The sequence below is a fragment of the Lepus europaeus genome, chromosome 20 (genome assembly GCF_033115175.1).
Source record: "Lepus europaeus isolate LE1 chromosome 20, mLepTim1.pri, whole genome shotgun sequence".
Lineage (NCBI taxonomy): Eukaryota > Metazoa > Chordata > Mammalia > Lagomorpha > Leporidae > Lepus > Lepus europaeus.
Genome location: NC_084846.1, coordinates 20,648,498 through 20,672,118, shown reverse-complemented (window position 1 = coordinate 20,672,118; position 23,621 = coordinate 20,648,498). Strand labels below are relative to the sequence as shown.

General features: G+C 41.7%; 1 protein-coding gene across 1 annotated transcript; it reads left to right on the top strand.

Annotated features, from left to right (window-relative positions):
• The first annotated feature begins 2,820 nt into the window (after nt 1-2,820).
• AGR3 (anterior gradient 3, protein disulphide isomerase family member) lies at nt 2,821-21,702 on the top strand. Its single transcript, XM_062179254.1, has 7 exons — nt 2,821-2,926; nt 7,428-7,491; nt 17,191-17,243; nt 18,687-18,763; nt 19,668-19,731; nt 20,810-20,893; nt 21,636-21,702. Exons 1-7 carry the CDS (start codon nt 2,821-2,823, stop codon nt 21,683-21,685), a joined length of 498 nt encoding a protein of 165 aa, XP_062035238.1. The 3' UTR covers nt 21,686-21,702.
• The last annotated feature ends 1,919 nt before the right edge of the window (nt 21,703-23,621 follow it).

Sequence of the window (23,621 nt, the reverse complement as noted above, 5' to 3'; positions counted from 1 at the left end):
AGGGAGTTTTGAGCTTCCTGTAGTCATCCACAGACCTTCTAGAAGCTCACTGGATCCATGTGAACAGCCTGTCCCAGGGGGTCCCTTCATTCTGTCCACTGCCACTTACACCTTGACCGAGGTCCCTGCCCAGGCTAGGCTCTGTGTTCAGACTCAGCTGTCTCTCAGCCCTACTGGAATCCACCCTTGCTTGGATCTAATCTTTAAGGTCCGAGATGACCAGCCCTCGGGGTACAGGAAGATATTCTGCAATGTTTTATGGTTTAATAAGTTATGGGAACTTGAATTGAGATCTTTATCTGGCACCATGGTTACTGTTTAACAGAACTGTTCAGTGGGCAAAGACAAGAAAGTAGAACAAAAGGAGTTAGTTGTAGATTCTGGAGGCAAATCATTTAAATTCAGCAAACCTGGAGTGACAACCATTTCAATCCAGAGCTGGGCTGGAAGAGACACCCCACTGAGAAGAGGCGCACACTGGCACGAGAGGAATGCGGAACTCTCTGGAAAAAGCCATCCTCTGTAAACCTCCCCACCACCACACTGCTGCTCTCCATGACTACAGTTGTTGTTTACCTCCTACACTATGGCAAGTGCCACTGGCTTCACCAATGCCAAAGCACTGGGCCTGCTTAGAGTTTCAGTTTTGTACAGTGACTCACACAGCTCACTGTAGAAACTTCTATGGATGACCAATCACTGAAGAGTCATTCACTGTACTTCAGCCAGGAAATTTCACTATTTTAGTGAGAAATTCACCACTGCATAACATAAATCATCAGGGGGGGAAAAAAAACTGTAAAGGAACTTTAAATAAACCTGAAGGACAACTATCCATCATTTATTTCCTACTTTGAGATGAAGTTTCAGAATTACATGTGGGATTTAAATGCTAAGAATACTGTAACTAAACAACATCTCACAAGTATGGATCACACTTTGTAATGCATTTACCAAGTGGTTTAAGACCAACTCAGGCCAAACTCTGGACTTTTGATTAAATCTTACCATGCAAAGTATAAAAAAGAAAAGCACACTAACTTTAGAATCAATTGCAATGTTAGCTAACAAAGAATATGAACGCCTCTATTCTATATACATATGTTTAAGTCACAGCAATGTGCCAATGCTTGATTTTTGGAAAAGAGGTGAAGAGCAGAGGGGCTGAGTGACTGTTGGAGGAGGTAAAGGTGACTGACCATAAAGGAATTGAAGGACAAGGATTCTTCGTGGTCTAACTTTCCCCTGATTCCTGTTTCAAGCAGTATTTGTTCATGCTTAGCCTCAGCATGATACAGAGGCTATCCCTGGCTGGTAGACCTCACCTTTGTATCGCTCTTTATAATTTCAAGGCCATTAACAAACACCATCTTGTTTGCGTTTCTCTGTGGGGCTGTGCAGTTCGGCAGCAGGTTTCATGTGCCTGTGTTACCGGTGAATGGCAGGGTTCTTGTCTTCGCGCAAGAAAGAATTCAGGCGTGAGACAGAGTGGTGGAAAGTAAAATAGCAAGGTTTATAAGCGAAGGGACATCCGTAAGAACGGATGGGCACCTCTCCAGACAGAGCCTGAGAAAGAGAGTGCTCAGTCACTCAGACTGGGGGAGAGCGAGGTTCCACGGTTCAGTGGAGAAGACACCTGACCAGGCCAGGTGGGCGGCTCAGCAGAGAGGCAGAGGGCTGAGTGCGCAGTCCAGTTGAGGCCAGGGGTTTTTAAGGAGATGGGTCTTTGTCTTCTCACATCTCCTCCTGAAACAAAAGACTTTATGGGTGTAAATACTAGAAACTCCTATCTGAGTTTTCTCCCAGAAGTTATCAGACAGGAGGAAGCCTAGCTGGCGCTGCCCTGGGTTTAGAGGAAGGGTGAGCAAGACCTCCTGGAGGATTCGAGCAGGGTATTTGAAATGCAGATGCTGGGCTGCATCTGGAAGATTGTCAGGCAGAAGGGGCGGGGACCCCCACCTGGCAGGTTATCTGGTAGAAGGGGCAGGGCAGGATGCAAACACTGGGATGACTTTGAGATGCATATGCTCGGCCCAAATGTCTCCTTAAGCCTTTGTCACACACACACACACACACACACACACGTAGGCTCATATCTGACTTCCTACCTAACACCTGGATCCAGTTCTCTCTTAGTTGCCTCGCCCTATGTCCAGGATGCCCAGAATGTGATTTTTTACCAAGTGAGCATTCACGGAGTTGATTCCACTTCTAAGATATTTATTAAGAATAAAACCTGGGGCTGGCACTGTGCCTCACTAGGCTAATGCTCTGCCTGTGGTGCCAGTATCCTGGGTTCTAGTCCCGGCTGGGGCACTGGATTCTATCCCGGTTGCTCCTCTTCCAGTCCAGCTCTCTGCTGTGGCTCTTTGCAGTAGAGGATGGCCCAAGTGCTTGGGCCCTGCACCCGCATGGGAGACCAGGAGGAAGCACCTGGCTCCTGGCTTCAGATCAGCACAGCATGCTGGCCGCGGCGGCCATTGGAGGGTGAACCAACGGAAGGAAGACCTTTCTCTCTGTCTCTCTCTCACACACTGTCTACTCTGCCTGTCAAAGGAAGGAAGGAAGGAAGGAAGGAAGGAAGGAAGGAAGGAAGGAAGGAAGGAAGGAAGGAAGGAAGGAAGAAAGAGAAAGAAAGAAAGAAACCTGGATGAAAGGTGGGTAGACTGAGTCAGATTAAGGAAGCAGAACGATTCATCCACACAGGCTGGGACCAGCTCTAAGTAAATGTCTTTTAACATGGCCTGAAGTAACCCAGTAAGGTCCTGAACATTATCTTCTGTCCTCCAGCTTCTCCCGAGGAACGTTCTAGAAGGCGCCATGTTACACTGTGCTTTGGCTCTCTGCCTCCTCCTTATCACCGTCTCTTCTAACCTTGCTATTGCCATCAAAAAGGGGAAGAGGCCTCCTCAGACACTCTCGAGAGGTATGGTATTCTTCATGTCATTTCCTAAACTCAGTCATTTGCATTGTTTGAAAAATACTTAATATCTTCACCCATACTCTAGTTATGAAGCAAATTCAATTAACTGGAAGATTTCTATTGTGTGTGGCTCCAAAGGTGATTTATAAAGACAAACAGGAAGGATCTGTTGAGTTTTGACAGTGAATTAAACCAACTGGGAAAAAATAACAACAATTGCCTGGGCCAGGCATTTGGTCTAGAAATTAAAATGCCTATATCCGATATTGAAATGCCTGGGTTCAAAACCCACCTCTGGCTCTCAGCTCCAGCTTCCTGCTAACATGTGTCCTGGGAGAAGGCCGTGGTGGCTGAAGTAATTCAGTCACTACCAGTAACGTGGGAGACCTGGAATAAGTTCCCAGCTCCTGGTTTTGGCTTGGCTCAGGCCCAGCTGTTGCAGACATTTGGGTAGGGAATCAGCAGATGGGAGCTCTGTTCCTGTCTCTGTCTCTCAAATAAATTTAAAATAAAAAAAAGATATGTGTCATATCTTTTAGCAAAAGTGGAGAACTGAATTGCTCTCTACAACTATGATAACCAGAGTCCTGAAAAATGATTGATATGATTGATGGGTATGTCATCAGAGTATCTTAAAAATACCTAACATTCTTCAAAATGTACTCAAATTCCAAGTCCTGCTTATTAAGAAAATAATTTGGACTGATTTTATATAAAGTTACCCAAAAAATTAAACTTTATCCTAATTCCTGAGAATTTAGGCCAGTCTTGCTATATTGATTCTCAAAGACACATGCCCTGGTTTTGGATGTCACAAGCTAGATTTATCATTGGCTTTGGGATTAGAAAACATTTTTCTTTCTGTGATGTTTTTCTTGGCTTAAGAAACAAATATAACTTTAGGTATAAATAAACATTTTTATAAGGGAAAAATTCCCAAAACTGGTTTCTACAATTTCCTGGTAAGTTATAACAGAACCATCTATCCTCACTCGGGGAATTCAAAATCAGCAGTTCAACTACAAGAGCACTTGAGCACTGTTTGGAAAGATCACATGAATGGAGCAAGGAAATGAAGACCTCCTGTGGTATGATTTCAAATTCTAAAACTTTTATTTGCTTATAAAGTCCACTCATTTCTTAACAGATGTACTGGGTGCCAGCCAAATGCCTACTGGGGTTTACCTGTTAACTCATTCTACTTCAGTTTAGCAATCACAGCAACTATCTACTAGAAACTCAGTAACTTTTTGCCAAAGAAATCAACTGAAAGGGAGAAATGTAATTTATTATATATCTCTCTATATAGACATAAAGATTATGGAACAGAGAGGTCAAGTAATATTTTTTAAAAGATTTATTTATGTATTTGAAAGTCAGTGTTACACAGAGAGAGAAAGAGAGAGAGAGGAGGTGTCTTCCCCCACTGGCCCATTCCCCAGTTGGGCACAACAGCCAGAGCTGTGTGGATCTGAAGCCAGGAGCCAGGGAACCTCCCCCAGGTTTCCCACAGGGGTGCAGGGGCCCAAAGACTTGGGCCATCCTCCACCCCTTTCCCAGGCCATAGCATGGAGCTGGATCGGACGTGGAGCAGCCGGGACTCGAACCAGCGCCCATGTGGGATGCCAGCACTGCAGACTGGGGCTTTAACCCATTGCGCCACAGCACCAGCCCCGTCAAGTAACACTTTAGTGGCAAAGACTAAACTATGCATTGCCTCTGATGAGCTTCCAGGACTGAGAGAAGCCATGTTGCTACACCTGCACCTACCATAAGGCGTCAACATGCTCTGTGCTCACTTTTAAATGTAGGCTTAAAATTTTTGGTGAATGTTATGAAAAATATATTAAACAGAAACAGCATATGCTATACAACTTAATGGATCTCCTATTACAATTATTAATGAACTATTTTGATAGCAAGGATGTGATAATAACTGAGAACCCCATTATTAAAACTTGGCTTGTATGTAGTTTTGCTTGTTGCCATCTATTGCCATTTAGAAAACCAAGAGAAAAGGCTCAGAATGAATGAGGGTTAAAGGAGGGAGAGGGAAGGATGTGGGTACAGGATGCGAAGTAGCACTTGGAGCCCCTGAAAGCAGAAGGCAGCAGTAAGCAGCTAAGTAAGGAGAAAAACAAGAGAATTATTGGATCAAGGCAATAGATGGTTCAAGAAATAAAAGCACAGGTGCACACAGTGACCCAAAAAAATCTTAACTTCTTTTGAATCAAGACAGCCGCCCAGCACCCCGTGCATTGCCTGACATACTCAATAACACGTATTACAGGAGTGAATGAAACCTCAGAAGGCAAAAAAAGCAAAGACAGTTTACAGGTGGGATTAAAAGCAATGAACAGAGATCCCAAGAGGACCTCAACCTCTGGGTGCCCTTTGCCCTATTGTGACTACGAGACAGAACGTATCAAAATAAGTAGACTAGACCACAGCTGCTGATGGGGCTGTGAGTGATCTCTTGAGGGTTGGATTATATTATTTAACGTTTGTATTCCCAGTGCCCAGTAAAGTAAGCAGACACTCTTTGATGTTTGTGGACCCACGTTGGAGGAATACACAATGTAAGTTCTGCCCATTGCTGACACTCCAGCATTGAGTGATGTTTGCAGCAACAGAAAAGGGAAAATTAAGCTGGGGCATAACCACACCTGCTGTTCTAGAACAGCTTTCCTTTGATGTGTAATGAATGTGGGAAACAGAGTTGGAAGAGAATCAGGATTAGGACAGAGATGAAGAGTTTCTGCTAAGATGATGTGTTAGATGAAGATGAACATGAAAGAGGCTTCCAATGTTAAGAGTTTCAAAGCAGGCAAAAACAAACCAGTAACATTGCTGGTGAGAATGTGGAATGATGCAGCCACCTTGGAAAAAACAGTCTGGCAGTTCGATTCAGCAGTTTTGCTCCTGTGTGTATACCCACACCAAAGCTTGCACACTTAGGATCACAGCAGCATTATACATTAAAAAAAAAAGCCAAAAAATGGAAACAACCCAAAGGCCCATCAACTGATGAAAGGATTAGTAAAAAGTGGTATAGCAATATAATGCAATGACATTTAATCATCAAAAAGGAATTAAATACTAATGCATGCCACAACATGGATGAATCTTAAGAACATTATGCTAATTGAAATGATCCAGTGACAAAATATCACATAGCAAATGATTCCTTGTATACAAACTGCACAATTAGCAAATCGATGCTATATAGGACCAAGGAAGAAGAAGGGATCGGGGACTGGGGGGCATGATAGCTAAAGGGCACAGGGGTTTTCTTATGTAATGAAAATGTCCAAAAATAATTGTAGCACACTTTTTTTTAGAAAAATTTTATTTAATAAACAAATTTCAAAAGTACAACTTTTGGATTGTAGTGGCTTTCCCCCCATAACCACCCTCCCACCTGCAAAACATCCCATCTCCTACTCCCTCTTCCATCTCATTCTTCATGGCTAATCCTTCACCTGCAGCACCGGCACCCTGGGTTCTAGTCCCGGTTGGGGCGCTGGATTCTGTCCCAATTGCTCCTCTTCCAGTTCAGCTGTCTGCTGTGGCCCGGGAAGGCAATGGAGGATGGCCCAAGTGCTTGGGCCCTACACCCGCACGGGAGACCAGGAGGAAGCACCTGGCTCCTGGCTTCGGAAATCATCTTTAATTTTGCTTCACAATTTCTGGCTATTATTTTTCCATGATATTACAACCAGAAATTACAACTGGACAATATTTGAAACATACAAGAAAATCTGGATCCCAAACAGCCTCCAAGTATTTCTGTGTTCACATTAGTTCAATGTATCTTATGCGTACACTGTGGTATTTCCTTAAAATACTGTGCAATATTCCTGAAGGTCCTGTGCACTCTTCTGCTTAATCTTATTCTGTCTCTAACACACATCCTTGCCTCTCGTACTTCTTTAAGGCTAGTGGGTTCACCCTCCACTCACTGCTTTCTCGCTCCCTCTCCTCCAATCTCTTGGATGCATCCAAAACATCTGTGTTTTATGCTGTCTCTCAACCATGAAGTTCCCATACCAGAATTTTTCCAAGTCAGAAGTCAAAGCAAAATTTTGAATTCCTTTTTCTCACAATAACTACTGACTTAGAGGGGGGTCAACATTTCTTGGCACTCCAAAGTATGATATATAATCCAAAGTATTCCTGACAGTTGTACAAGACATGCAAAGATTATTATTTCCTATGCAATCTGGAAGCCAGAGCTTTTGCATAGTCCCGAGATGTCCTTTCAACTACTATTAATCAGAAAAGCATTTAGCAAGTACTTATTGGGTTCAATGCCAAGGGCTTTGGGGTTTGAAACAGAGTACCCAAATATTCTCACTCTACCTATTTGTACCAAATTAAAGTGTGTATCCTCCATACAACAGTCAAAAGCTTGGCGGTTCAGACAGATGAATACCAGTATCAGATTCCCATATCTGAGCTCTTCAATAGCCATTAATGCATTGATTTCTCTTCTCTGTCCTAGGGTGGGGAGATGACATCACTTGGGTACAAACTTATGAAGAAGGTCTCTTTCATGCTCACAAAAGGTAAAATGCCCTTAAGTTAATTTTAATAGGTCATATAGATATAAAGTTAATTTTATTGCTGTCATGTGCTGTTTGGACCAACAGTTTATGGTCTTTATGAAAGAGAACCATAAATACCTTTGTGTTAATTTCTTTACTTGTATAATTCAAACAGTACCACTCATTAGGCATGCTACAAGCTTACATAGGAAGCTGGCTGGGAGCAGGTGTCCTCAGCCTTCTGATCATCAGAATGAAGTGGGACTCTACTCTTAACAACCACACTGGCAGCTGATGGGTCAGGTACTCACCAAGCATCCACTGCTATGTGGCAATCACCATGCCAGGCTCAATAATCAAAGCTGATGTAAAGACCCATGAAATCTTTGGGAGAATGTTATATTTTTTTAAAATTCCCCAAGAATTTAATAAATATCTAACAATTCCAATACTCTTTAAGGAAGGAGAAAGATTCCAAATTAAGTGAGAATCTAATACTCTCAAAACCAAATATTACCAAAGACAGAAGTCTAAGACCATCTAGGAATGCTAGCACGATTCCAGCTTAAAAATGCATTAATTGGGGGAGCATACAGTTGGCTAACTGGCTGTGTGCATGCCCAGTTGGAACACTGGTTCAAGTCCTAGCTACTCCATGTTTCCATCCAGGTATCTGCTAATGTGCCTAGGAAGGCAGTGGATGATGGCCCAAGTTCTTGGGTCCCTGCCACCCACATGGGATACCCAGATGGAGTTCCTGGCTCCTGGCTTCAGCCTGGCCTAGCCCTGGTTGTTGAAGGCATTTGGGGAGTAAACCAGCAGTTGGAAGACCCTTCTTCCCTCCCTTTCAAATATATAAATTAATCTTTCAAAAAGGAGTTATATTAATTAAAATAATTTAACATCGATAAGGAGACAAAACACGCAAGTATCTCCTATCTCTAAAATGCTTAAAAGACATTTAATAGAATGCAATATACATGCCTAAATTTTTAAAAAACAATTTATATTTCATAATATTAATGTATTTAAATTTATTCTAACAAGGAAGCATCCATTCCAGAAAAAAAAAAAAAAGCAAACATCATACTTACTGGGAAAACAAACATGTGTCCCATTAAAGTCTGGACAAGGCAAGGACATCAATAATCACTACAATCACCAACACTACTCTGAAGGTATTAACCAATGAAATTGCATGAAAATATTAAAATTTGGAGAGAAAGCAAAAGTCTCCTTATGTGCAGATGATGCCTGTATACACGAAAAACTAAAGAAAATTCAGAAAAAATTTCAGAACAATAAACACTTAGTCAAGTTACATGAGAATAAACAAATATATAGAAATCAGTAACATTTATGTAGAGAAAAGTATCTTCAAAAGAACCTACAGGGGCTGGTGCTGTGGCCAGTGGGTTAAGCCACCACTTTCAGTACCGGCGTCCCATGTGGGTGTTGTTCACACCCTGACGGCTCCACTTCCAATCCAGCTCCCTGTAATGTGCCTGGAACAACAATGGAGAATGGTCCAAGTGCTTGGGTCCCTGCACCCACTTGGAAGACCCAGGCTCCTGACTTGAGCCTGGCCTAGCCGCAGATGTTGTGGCCATCTGGGGAATGAACCAGCAGCTGGATGATCTCTTTCTCTGTCTCCCCCCGCCAACTCTGCCTTTCAAATAAATAAAATAAATCTTAAAAAAACATAAAATATTCTACTTAAAATAGCAACCAAAAAGTTAAAATAGCCCAGAATGAATGACAGAAAATGTGCAAAATCCATATGATCTTAAATGTACTAACAGAAAACATTACAAACCAATGGGAAGGCACGTTCTGCTTTTGGCTAGGAAGACTCAGCATCATAAAAATGATCAGTTCTCTCTTCACTTAAAAAAAATTTAAGACAATGATAATACATTGCCAAAGAATGTTTTCAGAAGGCAATTCTAAGGTAGAAATGGAGAAAAAGAAATGAATAGTTAGGAATATTCTGAAAAGCAATGTGTGAAGACAGCCTTAATCAGTATTGAATATTTTACAATTCTTTTATATATATATATATATATATATATATATATATATAGTATATTACTGGTAAATTAATTGAATGGAATAGAGAGTATAAAGCTGATTGACCATAAATGGATTAAAATCACCAATTTAAAAACAGATGGAAAGATTGAAAAAAATGTTTGAGGATGGAAAAAAATATTCCATGCACATGGAAAGTAACAGAAGTGTTGCTATACTCATCTAAAAGAGAAATTAAGTCAGAACTGTAAAACAAGACAAAGATCTTTATATAATAATAAAGGGAAAAACTCATCAATAAATTATTATAAGTGTAAGTAGAAATATATCCAATATTGGAGCATCTAAATTTTTAAAGCAGATATTCAAAATATTCATGGGAAATGTGTATGAGGATAGTTTATTAGGTATGTGGGAAAATGAAATTAAAAGATTAGTTTTCTTTGGTTCAAAAAAATGAACTTTGAACTGCACAGTCCACAAACATTTGAAGATCCCTTAGAGTATTACAAAAAAAACTATGCATGTATTTAATTTTCAATTGCATCAAAATAGACATACAAATGTGTTGTAGCAGTTTTGAACAGGATCTAGTCATCTAGAAGTAGTTTGAGACATTAAGAAGGAAAAAATTTCTTTTTGTTTCTTCATTGTAAAAAATCTTTAGAGTTCTCCTATTTCTCTTCATTTCAAAATCCAAGATGGCAACTACAGGGTTACATTTCCAGCATCCTTAGACATTTAGAGATGGAGAACATGCTAGCACTTGCAGTGTTTTGAACTTGGTGGAGTTTACGTAGAGAGACAAAGTTTATATTTTTCACTTTTATCTTTCAAGTCCATTTTTCCATGAACTTTTTGAAGTCACCCATTGCTAGAACTGAAGGAGAGATAGACTGCAATACAGTAATAGTAGGGGACTTCAGTAACCTCCTCTCAGCAATGGATAGATGATCCAGATAGAAAACTGGCAAGGAAACATTGAACTTGAATGCACTTTAGACCAAATGGACATTAACAGACATAAATAGAATATTTCATCCAACAGTAAGCACACATAGGACATTCTTCAAAACAGTTCACTCACTAGGACACAAAACAAGTCTTAACAAATTTAAGAAGACTGAAGTCATGTTAAATATCTTTTCTGATGATGCTGACAGAAAATAAGAAATCAATAATAGGAATTTCCTAAAATTAACAAGTTTGTGGGATGAAACAATATGTTCCTAAAAAACCAATGGGTCAAAGAAGAAATTAAAAAATAAAATTGAAAATATCTTCGGACAAATGAAAATGGAAATACCACATACCAAAGCTTAAGGAAACCAGCGAAAGCAGTTGTATGAGGGAAGATTATTATTTGCTACTTAATTCATTTATTTGAAAGGCAGAGACAGAGGGATTTCACTTCTGCTGGTTCACTCCCCAAATGTGCACAATAGATGGAGCTGGGAGCTAAGCCAGGCCAGAGTCCAGAGACAGGAATTCAATCTGGGTCTTTCACGCTTGGTGGCAGGAACTCAGCTACTTGAGCCATCACCGCTGCCTTCCAGGGTCTGCAATAGCAGGAAGTTGCAATCAGGAGCAGAGTCGGGCTCCAGTCCAGACTCTGAGATAAGGGATGTGGGTGTTTAAAGCTGTGTCTCAACTTCTGCACCAAACACCCATCTCTAAGGAGGAAGTTTATAGCAATAAATGCCTACATCAAAAAAGAGGCAATAAACATCTCACACATTGTTCATGGGAATATAAATCAGTAGAGTCATTACAAAAAACAGTGTGTAGATTCCTCAAAATGTTAATAGATCTACCACATGATCTATAAGTTTGCTATTGGGAATATATCCAAAGGATATGAAATCAGTGTATCCAAGAATTATCTATACTCCCATGTTTTACTGCAGTATTATTCATAATAGCCATGGTACAGAATCAACCTAAGTGTCCATCAGTAGATGAACTGATAAAGAAAACACAATAGATAGACAGCATGGAAGACTTTCCACCATTGAAAATGATATCCCATCACCTGCAACAAAACAGGCAAACGTGGAGGTTGCTGTGTTGATTAAAACAAGACAGGCCCATAAAGGCAATGTCACATTATCTCACTTATATGTGGAATCTAAAATAGTCAAGTTCTTAGAAACAGGAAGTAAAAGGTAGTGATCAGACACTCAAGAATAGGGAAATTGGGGATATAGTGATCATATGATACAACACTTGTTAAACAGTAAAAATAAATTCAAAAGCTTTATCATACATTATGAAAGTGACAATTGATAACAATGCATTATATACTTGAAAACTGCTAAGAGAGTATGTTATCAGTGCTCTAACAAAAAAAAAAAAAACAGTAAGGATGTGAGGAAATGCCTATGTTAAATAGCTTGATTTAGCCATCTCATAATATCTATGTGTATTCAAAAATCAGGTTGTACACCATAAACATACAGAATTTCTACTTATCAATTAAATAAATAAATACATGAATGCAACATGATGAGGCAGCATTTGGAATCAAGGGTAGGAGAGATAGATTGTGTAATAATTAGTATGAGAGAGGAGTTAGTAGCCATCCAGGAAAAAAAAGAAATTTGGACCCACATCTCTTGTTTATGCCAAAATAAATTACAACATTGTAACTTCAAAACTGAAACCATTAAGGTAACAGAAGACATTACAGCAAAATTTTGTTTCTTTAGATTCTTGGAGTAGAGGAGGGATGAGATCAGAGAGAGGCTGGTGCGGCACCTGGGGTACAACTGAAATCCTTCAGGACTGCACTACAGGTTCTCCCCACCCCTCACTCTGACCCTGGTCCCGTTCCTGAGGCTTGAGCATGGCCAAGGAAGGCAAAAGATAGAAAAAAGTAGAAGAAAAATAACGAACCTAAAATAGATAACTAATATTTTTAGCTCATGAATTTTCTGCATAACCTAAACAACACAAGCAAAGAGAACAAATAACAAAAACCCAGCACAACACCACCACATGGGAGAATTTCTTGGATACACAAGGTTCTTCTGTCCAGAAAAATGCTCAACAAACCAGTAAGGGAAAAATCAGTTCACAGAATAGAAAAGAAAGCAAGTCAAATATCTGAGTAAGATTGACTATTATTTATAAGACAGTAAAGCCACATCAACTTCTCTCTTTTCTACCTATTTTTAAGTTGGTAACCAGTGTTAGTGAGAGCAGAGGAAACAGCTAGAAACTCAGATGACCAGAGAGCATGTAAATTGTTCCAGTGACTCTGGAGGGCATGTATGAGAATTATAAGAGCATGCACCTTTGTATCAAGAAAATCTACTTCTGGAAATATATTTGCAAATATACCTACCCATGTGCGAAATCATATTTAAAGGACAACATGTCTACCAAATAAATATCCCTACAAATGTCAAGGCTTGGAAATTATCTAAAAGTAAAAAATTGGAAACAATTCACATTGCTCATCTTTGGGAGAACCAATTAGATAAATCAAAATACTCACAGATCCACAAAATACAATATTAGATGGTGCACATATGTTTACAAAGCACATGACATTACGTGTGTGCTCATATTTGTGTTTTTTAAAAAGAAAGGAATGTGTATGCTTATATAATCATAGATGTTAGATACATACACATGGGAACACTCATGCAGACATATGCAAAAGAACCCTGTTCATAAAGATGCACACATCTGAGTACATGACGTGGAAATCTCTAGAAGGAGGCATAAATAGTAAGGGGGCCAGCATTGCGGTGCAGTGGGTTTAGTGGCTGCTTGCAATGCCAGCCACCTGTGTCAGAGCACCAGTTCAGGTCTGGCTGCTCCACTGCCAATCCAGCTCCCCGCTAATATGCCTGGGATGCAGCAAAAGATAGCCCAAGTGCTGCCACCTAGGTTGAAGACCAGGGTGGAGTTCCTAGCTCATGGTTTGGCTTTGTTTCAGACCTGGCTGTTGAGACCATGTGGAGAATGAACCAGCAGATGGGTTTCTCTTTTTCTGTTTCTCCCTATCTTTCTGTTTTTCTGCCTTTCAAATAAGTAAAATCAATATTTAAAAAAGAAATAGTAAGAGCAAGCAGATGACCTAGGGATTAAGATGTTCATGTCCTATATGGGAGTGCCTGGGTTTGAGCAACACCTGCTTCTGACTCCTGACTCCAGCTTCCTGCTAATATAGACACTGCACGGCAGTGGTAATGGCTCAAGCTATTGGGTTCCTGGCACCCACACAGGAGACCTGGATTGAGTTCCCAGCTCCTGGTTTTAACCTGGCCCTGTCCTGGGTGTTATGGGCATTTGGGAAGTGAACCAGCACATAGGAGTGTGTTCTTGTTCTCTCTCTCTCTCTCGCCCCCTCCCTCCCTCAAAATAATTTTTTTTAAAAAGGAAAAGAAATAATAACATAGCTTACTTGTGCAAGCAAAGGAAGAGGAAGAGTTTTTACCTCTGAAATTTCACACCAGCTGAATTTGTAATCCATTTTGAAACAAAAAACTACAGGGACAAGTGTTGTGGCATAGTGCGTAAAGCATCACCTCCAGTGGTAGTGATTTGAGTCCCTGCTGCTCCACTTCCTATTCAGCTTCCTGTTAATGTGCCTGGGAAAGCATCAGAAGATGGTCCAAGTACTTGGGCCCCTGCCACCCACAAAGGAGACCTGGATGAATCTCCTGGCCCCTGGCTTCTCCTGACCCAAGCTCTGGCCATTGCAGCCATTTGAGGAGTAAGCCAGTGGGGAATATCTCTCTCTCTCTCTCTCTCTCTCTCTCTCTCTCTCTCTCTCTCTCTCTGCCTCTCTGTAACTCTTCCTTTTGAATAAATAAATAAATCTTGTGAAAGAAAAGAATAAAACCATAGGGGCAGGCATTTGTTCTAGCAGTTAGGACATTGCTTGGAATGCCTGCATCTATCCCATTTTGAGGACTCAGGTTGGAGTCCCAACTCTGTTCCTGATTCCAGTTTCATGCTATAGGTGCTCTGAAAGGGAGCAAGCAATGGCTCAAATATGTAGGTCTTTGCCATCCATGTGAGAGACCTGGATTGAGTGAGTTCCTGGCTCCTGAATTGGCTCAGCTATGGGTGGAAGTCCTTTGTCTCTCTGCCTCTTTCTTTCTGTCTCTCAAATAAATAACAATTTTTAAAAAGAGTACATAATTTGAAAAGATAGTTCCCTGAGTGATGCTAAGGCTTTCTGGAAGGATTTGGTTTTGGAGCCTCAAGAGTACAGGCCAGCGCCGTGGCTCAACAGGCTAATCCTCCACCTAGCGGCACCGGCACACCAGGTTCTAGTCCTGGTTGGGGCACCGGATTCTGTCCCGGTTGCCCCTCTTCCAGGCCAGCCCTCTGCTATGGCCTGGGAGTGCAGTGGAGGATGGTCCAAGTGCTTGGGCCCTGCACCCCATGGGAGACCAGGAGAAGCACCTGGCTCCTGCCTTTGGATCAGCACAGTGCGCCGGCCCCAGTGACCGGCCGCATCGACCATTGGAGGGTGAACCAACGGCAAAGGAAGACCTTTCTCTCTGTCTCTCTCACTATCCACTCTGCCTGTCAAAAAAAAAAAAAAAAGAGTACAGCAACCAAAGAGCTACTCTGTCAGCTCATATGTCTCCCAGTCTAAAGGTCAGACCAGGAATCACCTGTGTTTACCCACAGTGAGAACTATGGCAAGCTAAGAATGATTTTTACATTTTTTAATTTTTAAAAAGTTCAAAAGAGTAATATTTTGTGATATGTAGAATTATATGAATTTAAGTTTCAGTGTCCATAAATAAAAGTTAAGTATAACACAACCACACTTATTTTTTTAAGATATTTATTTACTTACCTACTTATTTGAAAGAGAGAGAGAGAGAATCAGCAGGTTGACTTCTAAAATATCTACAACAATTGGGGCTGGGCTGAAGCCAAAGGCAAAGAACTTGGAGCTCATTCCAAGTCTCCGACACGGGGAGTTGGGGGAAGCAGGAACAACAACTTGAACCATCCCCACTGCCTCCCAGAGTCCACATTAGCAGGAAACTGGAGTCAGGAGCCAGAGCCAGGAGTCAAACCCAAGTACTGCAGTATGCGGGACAGGGGCATGCTAACTGGTGTCCTACCCACTATGCCAATCACTCACCCCATGACACTCATTTCTGTGCAGATGCTCAGTGGCTGCTGTTGCATGGTAATCACAAGGGTGAGTAGTTGCCAATGGGCAGTACGACCTGCAAGTCCTCAAGTATTAACAATCTGCCCCAGCTGAAAAAGGCTGTGGAGCCCTGTGTTACACTGTCTCTGCTTCAGTTTCTGCCAAAAAGCTTTCTTGTGCTTTTCCTGAAGTGGAATGGTAGTGTCTTAGTTTGAATATGTGAAGAACTTGCTCATAGCTGAACTGTTAATGAGTAAGCCTCCTATGAACTTGATGAATTTTTCCTTGGACACATTGTCCAGAAATCTGACCCTGAATTACTTCACCAAGAGTTTCTACTTCTTTCTCTTTCCCTAAATATAGCTGTCCTTGTCTCCAGCTGCTGCGTAGGTGCCAGGAAGAAATGGCAGCTGTTCAGGAGATGGGATTGACTCACACCCCCAACCCATCTATGCCTCAGGACAGCTGTTAGCTACTACACTCAAACACAGGAGCTCTCTGTCAGAAAAATTACTGGGTCGATGCACACAAATTCCAAATGCCAGGCTCACCTCTTAAATATCAGTTAATAGCTTTAGATTTAGCTTTCTCCTAGTAAAAATGTGGGAATGTTTCATTCATCGAATCTCTAGTCTGCTTTTCTGCCACTATGTTTGAATTTGTTGGAAAATGCTCACTTTCTAATAGGATCAAAAAATTTTCAAGTTAAATTATAGGACCTATTCTTGCCTAACATTTCCTTATAGTCCAAGTTGAAGGTTGAATAAAATCGTAAACAGTTCAAAGTTTCTACTTAACACTTCTGGGGACTACTGAACACTTGGAAGAGCCCAGGATTATGCAATGGTCGGCTTCTCCTGTGCTTACATCTGTGAACTGCTGAGTTACCCGAGGTGTGTACAAGAGCCTGGCTCCTTGTTAGCTCACACCCCTATCACAAGTCAAACAACATTTTTTAAATCATCTCATATATCCAAATCATAATTATCTTTTCTTCACTATGGTTAATATTCCAATTCTTCTCTTAACCTAAGGAGAAAGGAACTAAGTTAGCTGCCATAAAAACTTCATTTCATGGGACAAGTGTCATAGCACAGCTGGTTAAGCTACAGCTTGTGACGCCAGCATCCCAGGACTAAAACCAGCCCTCCAGAATGGGGTGGGGGCCTCCCAAGCAGTGGCTTAACCTGCTGTGCCACAGTGCTTGCCTCTGGAAGTGAACATTGCATTTATAATATTTCTTCATCTCTGAAGGAGAAGCTACTTAACTCCCTGCACTGTTGTATAATCTGAGGCTCCCTCACAGGGATTCTGACTAAGTGGGTCTGGGATGGAGCCTATGAATTCACGTTTCTCATAAGTCCCTTGGTGACATAGATGCGGTCAGTTCTGGAGCCACCTACGGAATACCACTTCTGTAGGCAGCATTGCTCTTTGTAAGCCTGAGACCTTCACGTCAAGTCTTGTCAACAGCACTAAAGTCTTCGCTCTATTTCCACTGTCCATTTTAACCCAAAGTTAACCACCTGACTTATTTTTATATCTTCTTTGTTTAGTAACAAGCCATTGATGGTTATTCATCACTTAGAAGACTGTCAATACTGCCAAGGTAATGTTAGTTCTCCAGATCTTAGTCTATTTCCAAAATGAAGTACAAGAAGTGATCACTGAAGAATAGCTAAGAAGCCAATCAGTAAATTTCATTACAAAAAAAAAAAAAAATCAAAGATAGGGCAGGCGTTGTTGTGCAGGGGATTAAACTTACCATTGCTTGGAATGTCCACATCCTATTATCTGAATGCTTACTCTGCTTCTGATCCAGCTCCCTGCTAATTCATCTGGGAGGCAGCAGATAATGGCCCAAGTACCTGGTTTCCTGCCACCCACATAGGAGACCCAGCTGGAATTCCTCCCGGTCTCAGCTGTTGCAGGAATCTGGGGAATAAACCAGCAGAAGGAGGATCTCTCTTTCTCCCTCTCTTACTAAGATGCTGAAAGAAAGCATATTGTCAGCAATCTCCTGGATATAGTTGTTATATCTCTTCAGAAGTTGATATTCTTAGATGGGCAGGGCCCTCCTGAAGGAAGTTATTTTAACCAACGAGTCAATCAATTACATGAAATTAGAAAACTGTGTTGGGGACGGAGCTGTGGCGTAATGGGTAAAGCCGCCACCTGCAGTGCCCATATCCCACATGGGCTCCGGTTCGACTCCCAGCTGCTCCACTTCCCATCCAGCTCTCTGCTATGGCCTGGGAAAGCAGTGGTAAATGGCCCAAGTCCTTGGGTCCCTGTGCCCACATGGAGAACCAGAAGCTCCTGGCTCCTGGCTTGGGCTGGCCCAACCCTGGTTGTTGCGGCCATCTGGGGAGTGAACCAGTGGATGGAAGACCTCTCTCACTCTCTCTGTCTCTGTGTAAATCTTTCAAATAAATAAATAAATCTTTAAAAGGAAGGAAGGAAGGAAGGAAGGAAGGAAGGAAGGAAGGAAGGAAGGAAGGAAGGAAGGAAGGAAGACTGGTGTCTCCAGTAATGTGATTAACCTTGGCAACTCTGTGGACAAACTGTCCTCACTGGGAAGCAATGAGGGACAAAGTGGCAAAAGCCAGAGCAGCAAACAATTGCAAATACTAGCTTTACTTTGCTATGCCATATGAAAGATGTTTTGATCTTTAAAACTAATTGGACCAGCACCACGGCTCACTAGGCTAATCCTCTGCCTGCGGCGCCAGCACCCTGGGTTCTAGTCCTGGTTGGGGCTCTGGTTCTGTCCCGGTTGCTCCTCTTCCAGTCCAGCTCTCAGCTATGGCCCGGGAGGGCAGTGGAGGATGGCCCAAGTGCTTGGGCCCTGCATCCGCATGGGAGACCAGGAGGAAGCACCTGGCTCCTGGCTTTGGATCGGCACAGTGCGCCAGCCGTAGCGGCTATTTGGGAAGTGAACCAACAGAAGGAAGACCTTTCTCTCTGTCTCTCTCTCTCTCTCACTGTCTAACTCTGTCAAAAAAAAAAAAAAAAAAAAAAAACCTAATTGGCATTTTGTTTGCCTTCACAGCACTAAAGAAAGTATTTGCCCGAAGTGAAGAAATTCAAGAAATGGCTCAGAATAATTTCATCATGCTGAATCTCATGGTACAAGGACTCCACTGTGTTTCTTAATATCATAATTTAGGGGCCAACATTGTGGTTAAGCCACCAGCTTGCAATGCTGGCATCCTATATCAGAATGCTGGTTCAGGCCAGCACCACGGCTCACTTGGCTAATCCTCTGCCTGTAGCGCCAACACCATGGGTTCTAGTCCCGGTCGGGGTGCCAGATTCTGTCCCGGTTGCTCCTCTTCCAGTCCATTTCTGCTGTGGCCCGGGAAGGCAGTGGAGGATGGCCCAAGTGCTTGGGCCCCACACCCGCATGGGAGACCAGGAAGAAGCACCTGGCTCCTGGCTTCAGATCGGTATAGTTCCAGCCGTAGCAGCCATTTGGGGGGTGAACCAATGGAAGGAAGACCTTTCTCTCTCTCTCTCTCTCTCTCACTATCTAAACTCTGCCTGTCAAAAAAAAAATAATAATAATGCTGGTTGAGTCCCAGTTGCTCCATTTCTGATCCAACTTCCTGCTAATACACCTTGGAAGGCAGCAGAAGATGGCCCAAGAACTTGGGTCCCTATCACCCATGTGGGAGACACAGATAGAGTTCGTCAGTCCTGGCTTCAGCCTGGCCCAACCCCAGCTGTTGAGGCCATTTGAGGAAGGAATCAGTAGATGGATAGAACTAATTCACTCTTTCTCACTTTCTTTCTCTTGCTCTGGCTTTCAAATAAATAAATAAATCCTTTGAAAATCAGAATTTAGTAGAAAATTTTAAATTTTGTCTATTTTTAAAACATAAAGAGCAAAGTGTTAGCTGATATAGAATAATGTAAAATTCTAAATGGCCAAAAATATATTACTGAAATTTTAATTCACATAAAATACTCTTGAAATTTACTATCAAAAACAATCCTATCCAACAACATTCCCCCTTTGTCTCCCCTCCAGCACGAGACCACTGACAAGAATTTGTCACCTGATGGACAATATGTGCCTAGAATCATGTTTGTGGGTATGTTTCTTCTCAGATGAACTGAATCAGTAGAGATTTCAGCCTTCGTGCTTTTGTTTAGTTTTAACTGCTAGTTCAAGTACTATTTTCTTTTAAAAGAAAATCATTTGTAACTCAGTCAGTAACAGCTCATTATTTCTGCTACCGAAATTCACAATATTGGAGTAGGCATTAGGCCTAGTGGTTAAGACAGGACATAAGAGGTCCACATCGCACATCAGAGAGCCTGGTTCAATATCCAGCTTCCTGCTGATGTCCACTCCCTGGAAGGCAGCCATGATGGCATGAGTAGTTGGGTCACCTGCCACCTACACTGGGCACCTGGATGGGGTTTCCAGCTCCTGGTTTCAACCCCGCTAGGGGCCATTATGAGCATCTGAGAAGTGAACCAGCAATGAGAAGACTCTCTCCTTCCTTCCTTCCCTCTCACCTTCCCTCTCAAATAAGTATTTTGTTTTTACAAGTATTTTGTTTTTACAATTTACTCTGTAAATTCTTCCCATTTTTAAAAAGTGATACCTTATTCAATCCATATTCCAATGAGCTTTAAGTACAGTGCCCCAACTGGATTGAGAGAAACTATGAAATACCAAAGGGTGAATTCGAGTTAATTTCATCATAAATTCACAGGCATAAAACTAACTTGGTTGGCCAGCACCGCGGCTCAATAGGCTAATCCTCCACCTATGGCGCCCGCACCCCGGGTTCTGGTCCTGGTTGGGGCGCCAGATTCTGTCCCGGTTGCTCCTCTTCCAGTCCAGCTCTCTGCTGTGGCCCGGGAGGGCAGTGGAGGATGGCCCAAGTCCTTGGGCCCTGCGCCCACATGGGAGACCAGGGAGAGGCACCTGGCTCCTGGCTTTAGATCGGCAGCGCACCAGCTGTGGCGGCCATTTTGGGGGTGAACCAACGGAAAAGGAAGACCTTTCTCTCTATCTCTCTATCTCTCACTGTCTAACTCTGCCTTTAAAAAAAAAAAAAAACTAACTTGGTTGATGTTTATTTTAGAATAGGAGGAAGAAATGATTTTTTTAAGAACATGGGCAAATAACACTTTGGTGTCTTGCATTTTTCTTGGCAGATCCTTCTTTAACAGTTAGAGCTGATCTAACCGGAAGGTATTCTAACAGACTATACACCTACGAGCCTCAGGATTTACCCATATGTAAGTACCCCTCAATCATCCTGAGCAGTGGTGACAGCTGACCCCTGATGGTGTGTGAAAGACAGGTGACGCCCTGTCTCCTTGCTGCTCCACTGCTCCACACCCAGTGCTGTGCACAAAACAGCGTCCCTGGGGACCAGCTGTGGGCTTGAGCATCAGGCAAGCTCAGCGTTTCTGGGGCATCTCAGAATTTCTAGATTAGCAGGGATCCCTAAGGGTTCATGTGATTGCTAAATTTTGAGACTGCTAAGAAGAACATGGCACACTTTAAAAATGACATAATCCTTAAGAAAGTGCATTCCCCTGGGGCCATGATCACAGGTTATTTCTTTGAACGATCATAATAAGGTCTTTTTGTCTTCCTGCATGCCTATAAGCAAATAAGTACTGTCTCAGGATCTTGATCCGTTTCTTACAATATTCACTACCAACTTTATTTAGTAAGACAACTAATTGCACACTCGTGAGATCCAGCCATAACCACACAAAATGATCAGTTAAAAAAAAAATAGATGCTCCCTCAAAATCCCTCTGATAAAACTGGTTAACCAAAAACAGTTGATGAATCAACCCTAAATGGTCAAATCCCTAAATGTACCTTTAGGATAATATTCCCTAATGCCTCGAATGAATGTTTGCAAAGCTATTAGATAGTCCAATTTCAGATTCCAGAGTTAATCGGCTATAACATTCAGTATTTTCATCTGGTAAGTCACATAATACACATTTATTCTTATTTCAGTGATAGAAAACATGAAGAAAGCACTAAGACTGATTCAGTCAGAGTTATGAGAGATGACGGAGAGAAGCCATCACTTCTCAGAAGCCAAAGGTCACAAGGAAACCCTCAGCTCATTGACAAATACTAAATGTGCAAGCGTATGCATTTTGCAACATTAGCTGCAGCATTTGGATGGAAGATTCTATCTCTTCCCTCTCTCTCTGTGTGTCTCTTCCCCCCTCTCTATAATCCTGCCTTTCCAATAAATAACTTTTTAAAAAAGTAAGTAAAATGTTTTTAAAATTAAAAGAAAAAGGAACAGTGTTTAGCCTAGCAGTAAAGACGTCTGCAAACCACATTTGGTGTGCCTGGGTTCTGGATACCAGCCCCTGGCTCGCGACAGTTTCCTGCTAATACAGGCCCTAGGAGGCAGCAGCCATGGGTCAAGAGATTGGGTCCCTGCTACCTGTGGGGGACACCTGGATTGAGCTCCCAGCTTCGGTCTAGCCTGGTCTTGAGTCATTCCAGCAACCCCCAGAATGAACCAGTGGACGGGTTCTGTCTCTATGTCTCTACCTCTTGAATAACTAAATTTTTGAATTCAACTACATAACTACATGTTTTTATAAACTATCAAGTAGATATTTGAAAATTTTTAATAATCGTAAGAAAAATATAACTGCCTCAGGAAAACTGAAAAAAAAAGTCTTAACTAGCAGGAGAGGGTTATATCCATTCAGAAATTACCGAATATCCAACCACTGATTCAGTCATTCGCAGGAAATCTCCCGGAGGTCAATTCCATGTCTTCCATTCCTTTATTTTTCTTCTTGTTTTTATTTTATTTTATTTTATTTTTTGGACAGGAAGAGTTATAGACAGTGAGAGAGAGAGACAGAGAGAAAGGTCTTCCTTCTGTTGATTCACCCCCCAAATAGCCGCTACGGCCGGCGTGCTGCTCCAATCCGAAGCCAGGAGCCAGGTGCTTCTTCCTAGTCTCCCATGCGGGTGAAGGGCCCAAGCACTTGGGCCATCCTCCACTGCCCTCCCAGGCCACAGCAGAGAGCTGGCTTCCATTCCTTTAAAGAACACTTTTTACAAAAACTCCTGCCACTGGAAACCCCATAATCAGTTTAGAGTAATGCATAAAACTTAGAAAATGTTTTGTTAAACAGAAATTTTCTAATCCATAGGATTTGAATGTGTTTAACAAAATCTGAATTTCTTTGAAATATAAAAGTACACTCTTAGGTAAAATACAAACACACACACAATATCTATGATACAGACTGATTAATTCTGTTTATCAGAAAACGAAATATTTTCTTAGTTGTTATTTGATCACTATTGGGTTAAATTTTAGCAAACTTTTAGTAAACTGATCTATTTGGATATGAGTGGACTAAATAGCATATTCATGTAACCTATTTGCAAAAGGGATTAAATGTTCTATCATTAAATATATTTTTACTTTAAATCAAATATTAGAATTAATTTTTCAAATGAATACAAGGAGATCACAATGCATTGACATTCTTTAATAAATTAATGTATAAAGTCTAAAGTAGTACAGCCGATTCCATTGATGCATAAATCATTTAAAGCAAAAATGTCCACAGACATTTGCACTGAACTACAAAAGAGACTGGTGACAATTTAGTTACTGTTTTAAGAATTAATAAATAAAATTGGGGACTGGCACGGTGGTGTAGCAGGTTAAGCCTCCATCTGTGGTGCTGGCATCCCATATGGGTGCTGGTTCCAGTCCTAGCTGCTCCACTTCCTAACCAGCTCCCTGCTAATATGCCTGGGAAAGCAGTGGATGATGGCCCAAGTGCTGAGGCCCCTGCATCCATGTGGAAGACCCAGACAAAGCTCCTGGCTCCTGCTTCAGACTGGCTTCAGTTCTAGCCATTGCAGCCATTTGTGGAGTGAACCAGCAGATGGAAGCCCTCACTCTCTGTCTCTCCCTCTCTCTGTCTGTAACTCTACCTCTCAAAGAAATAA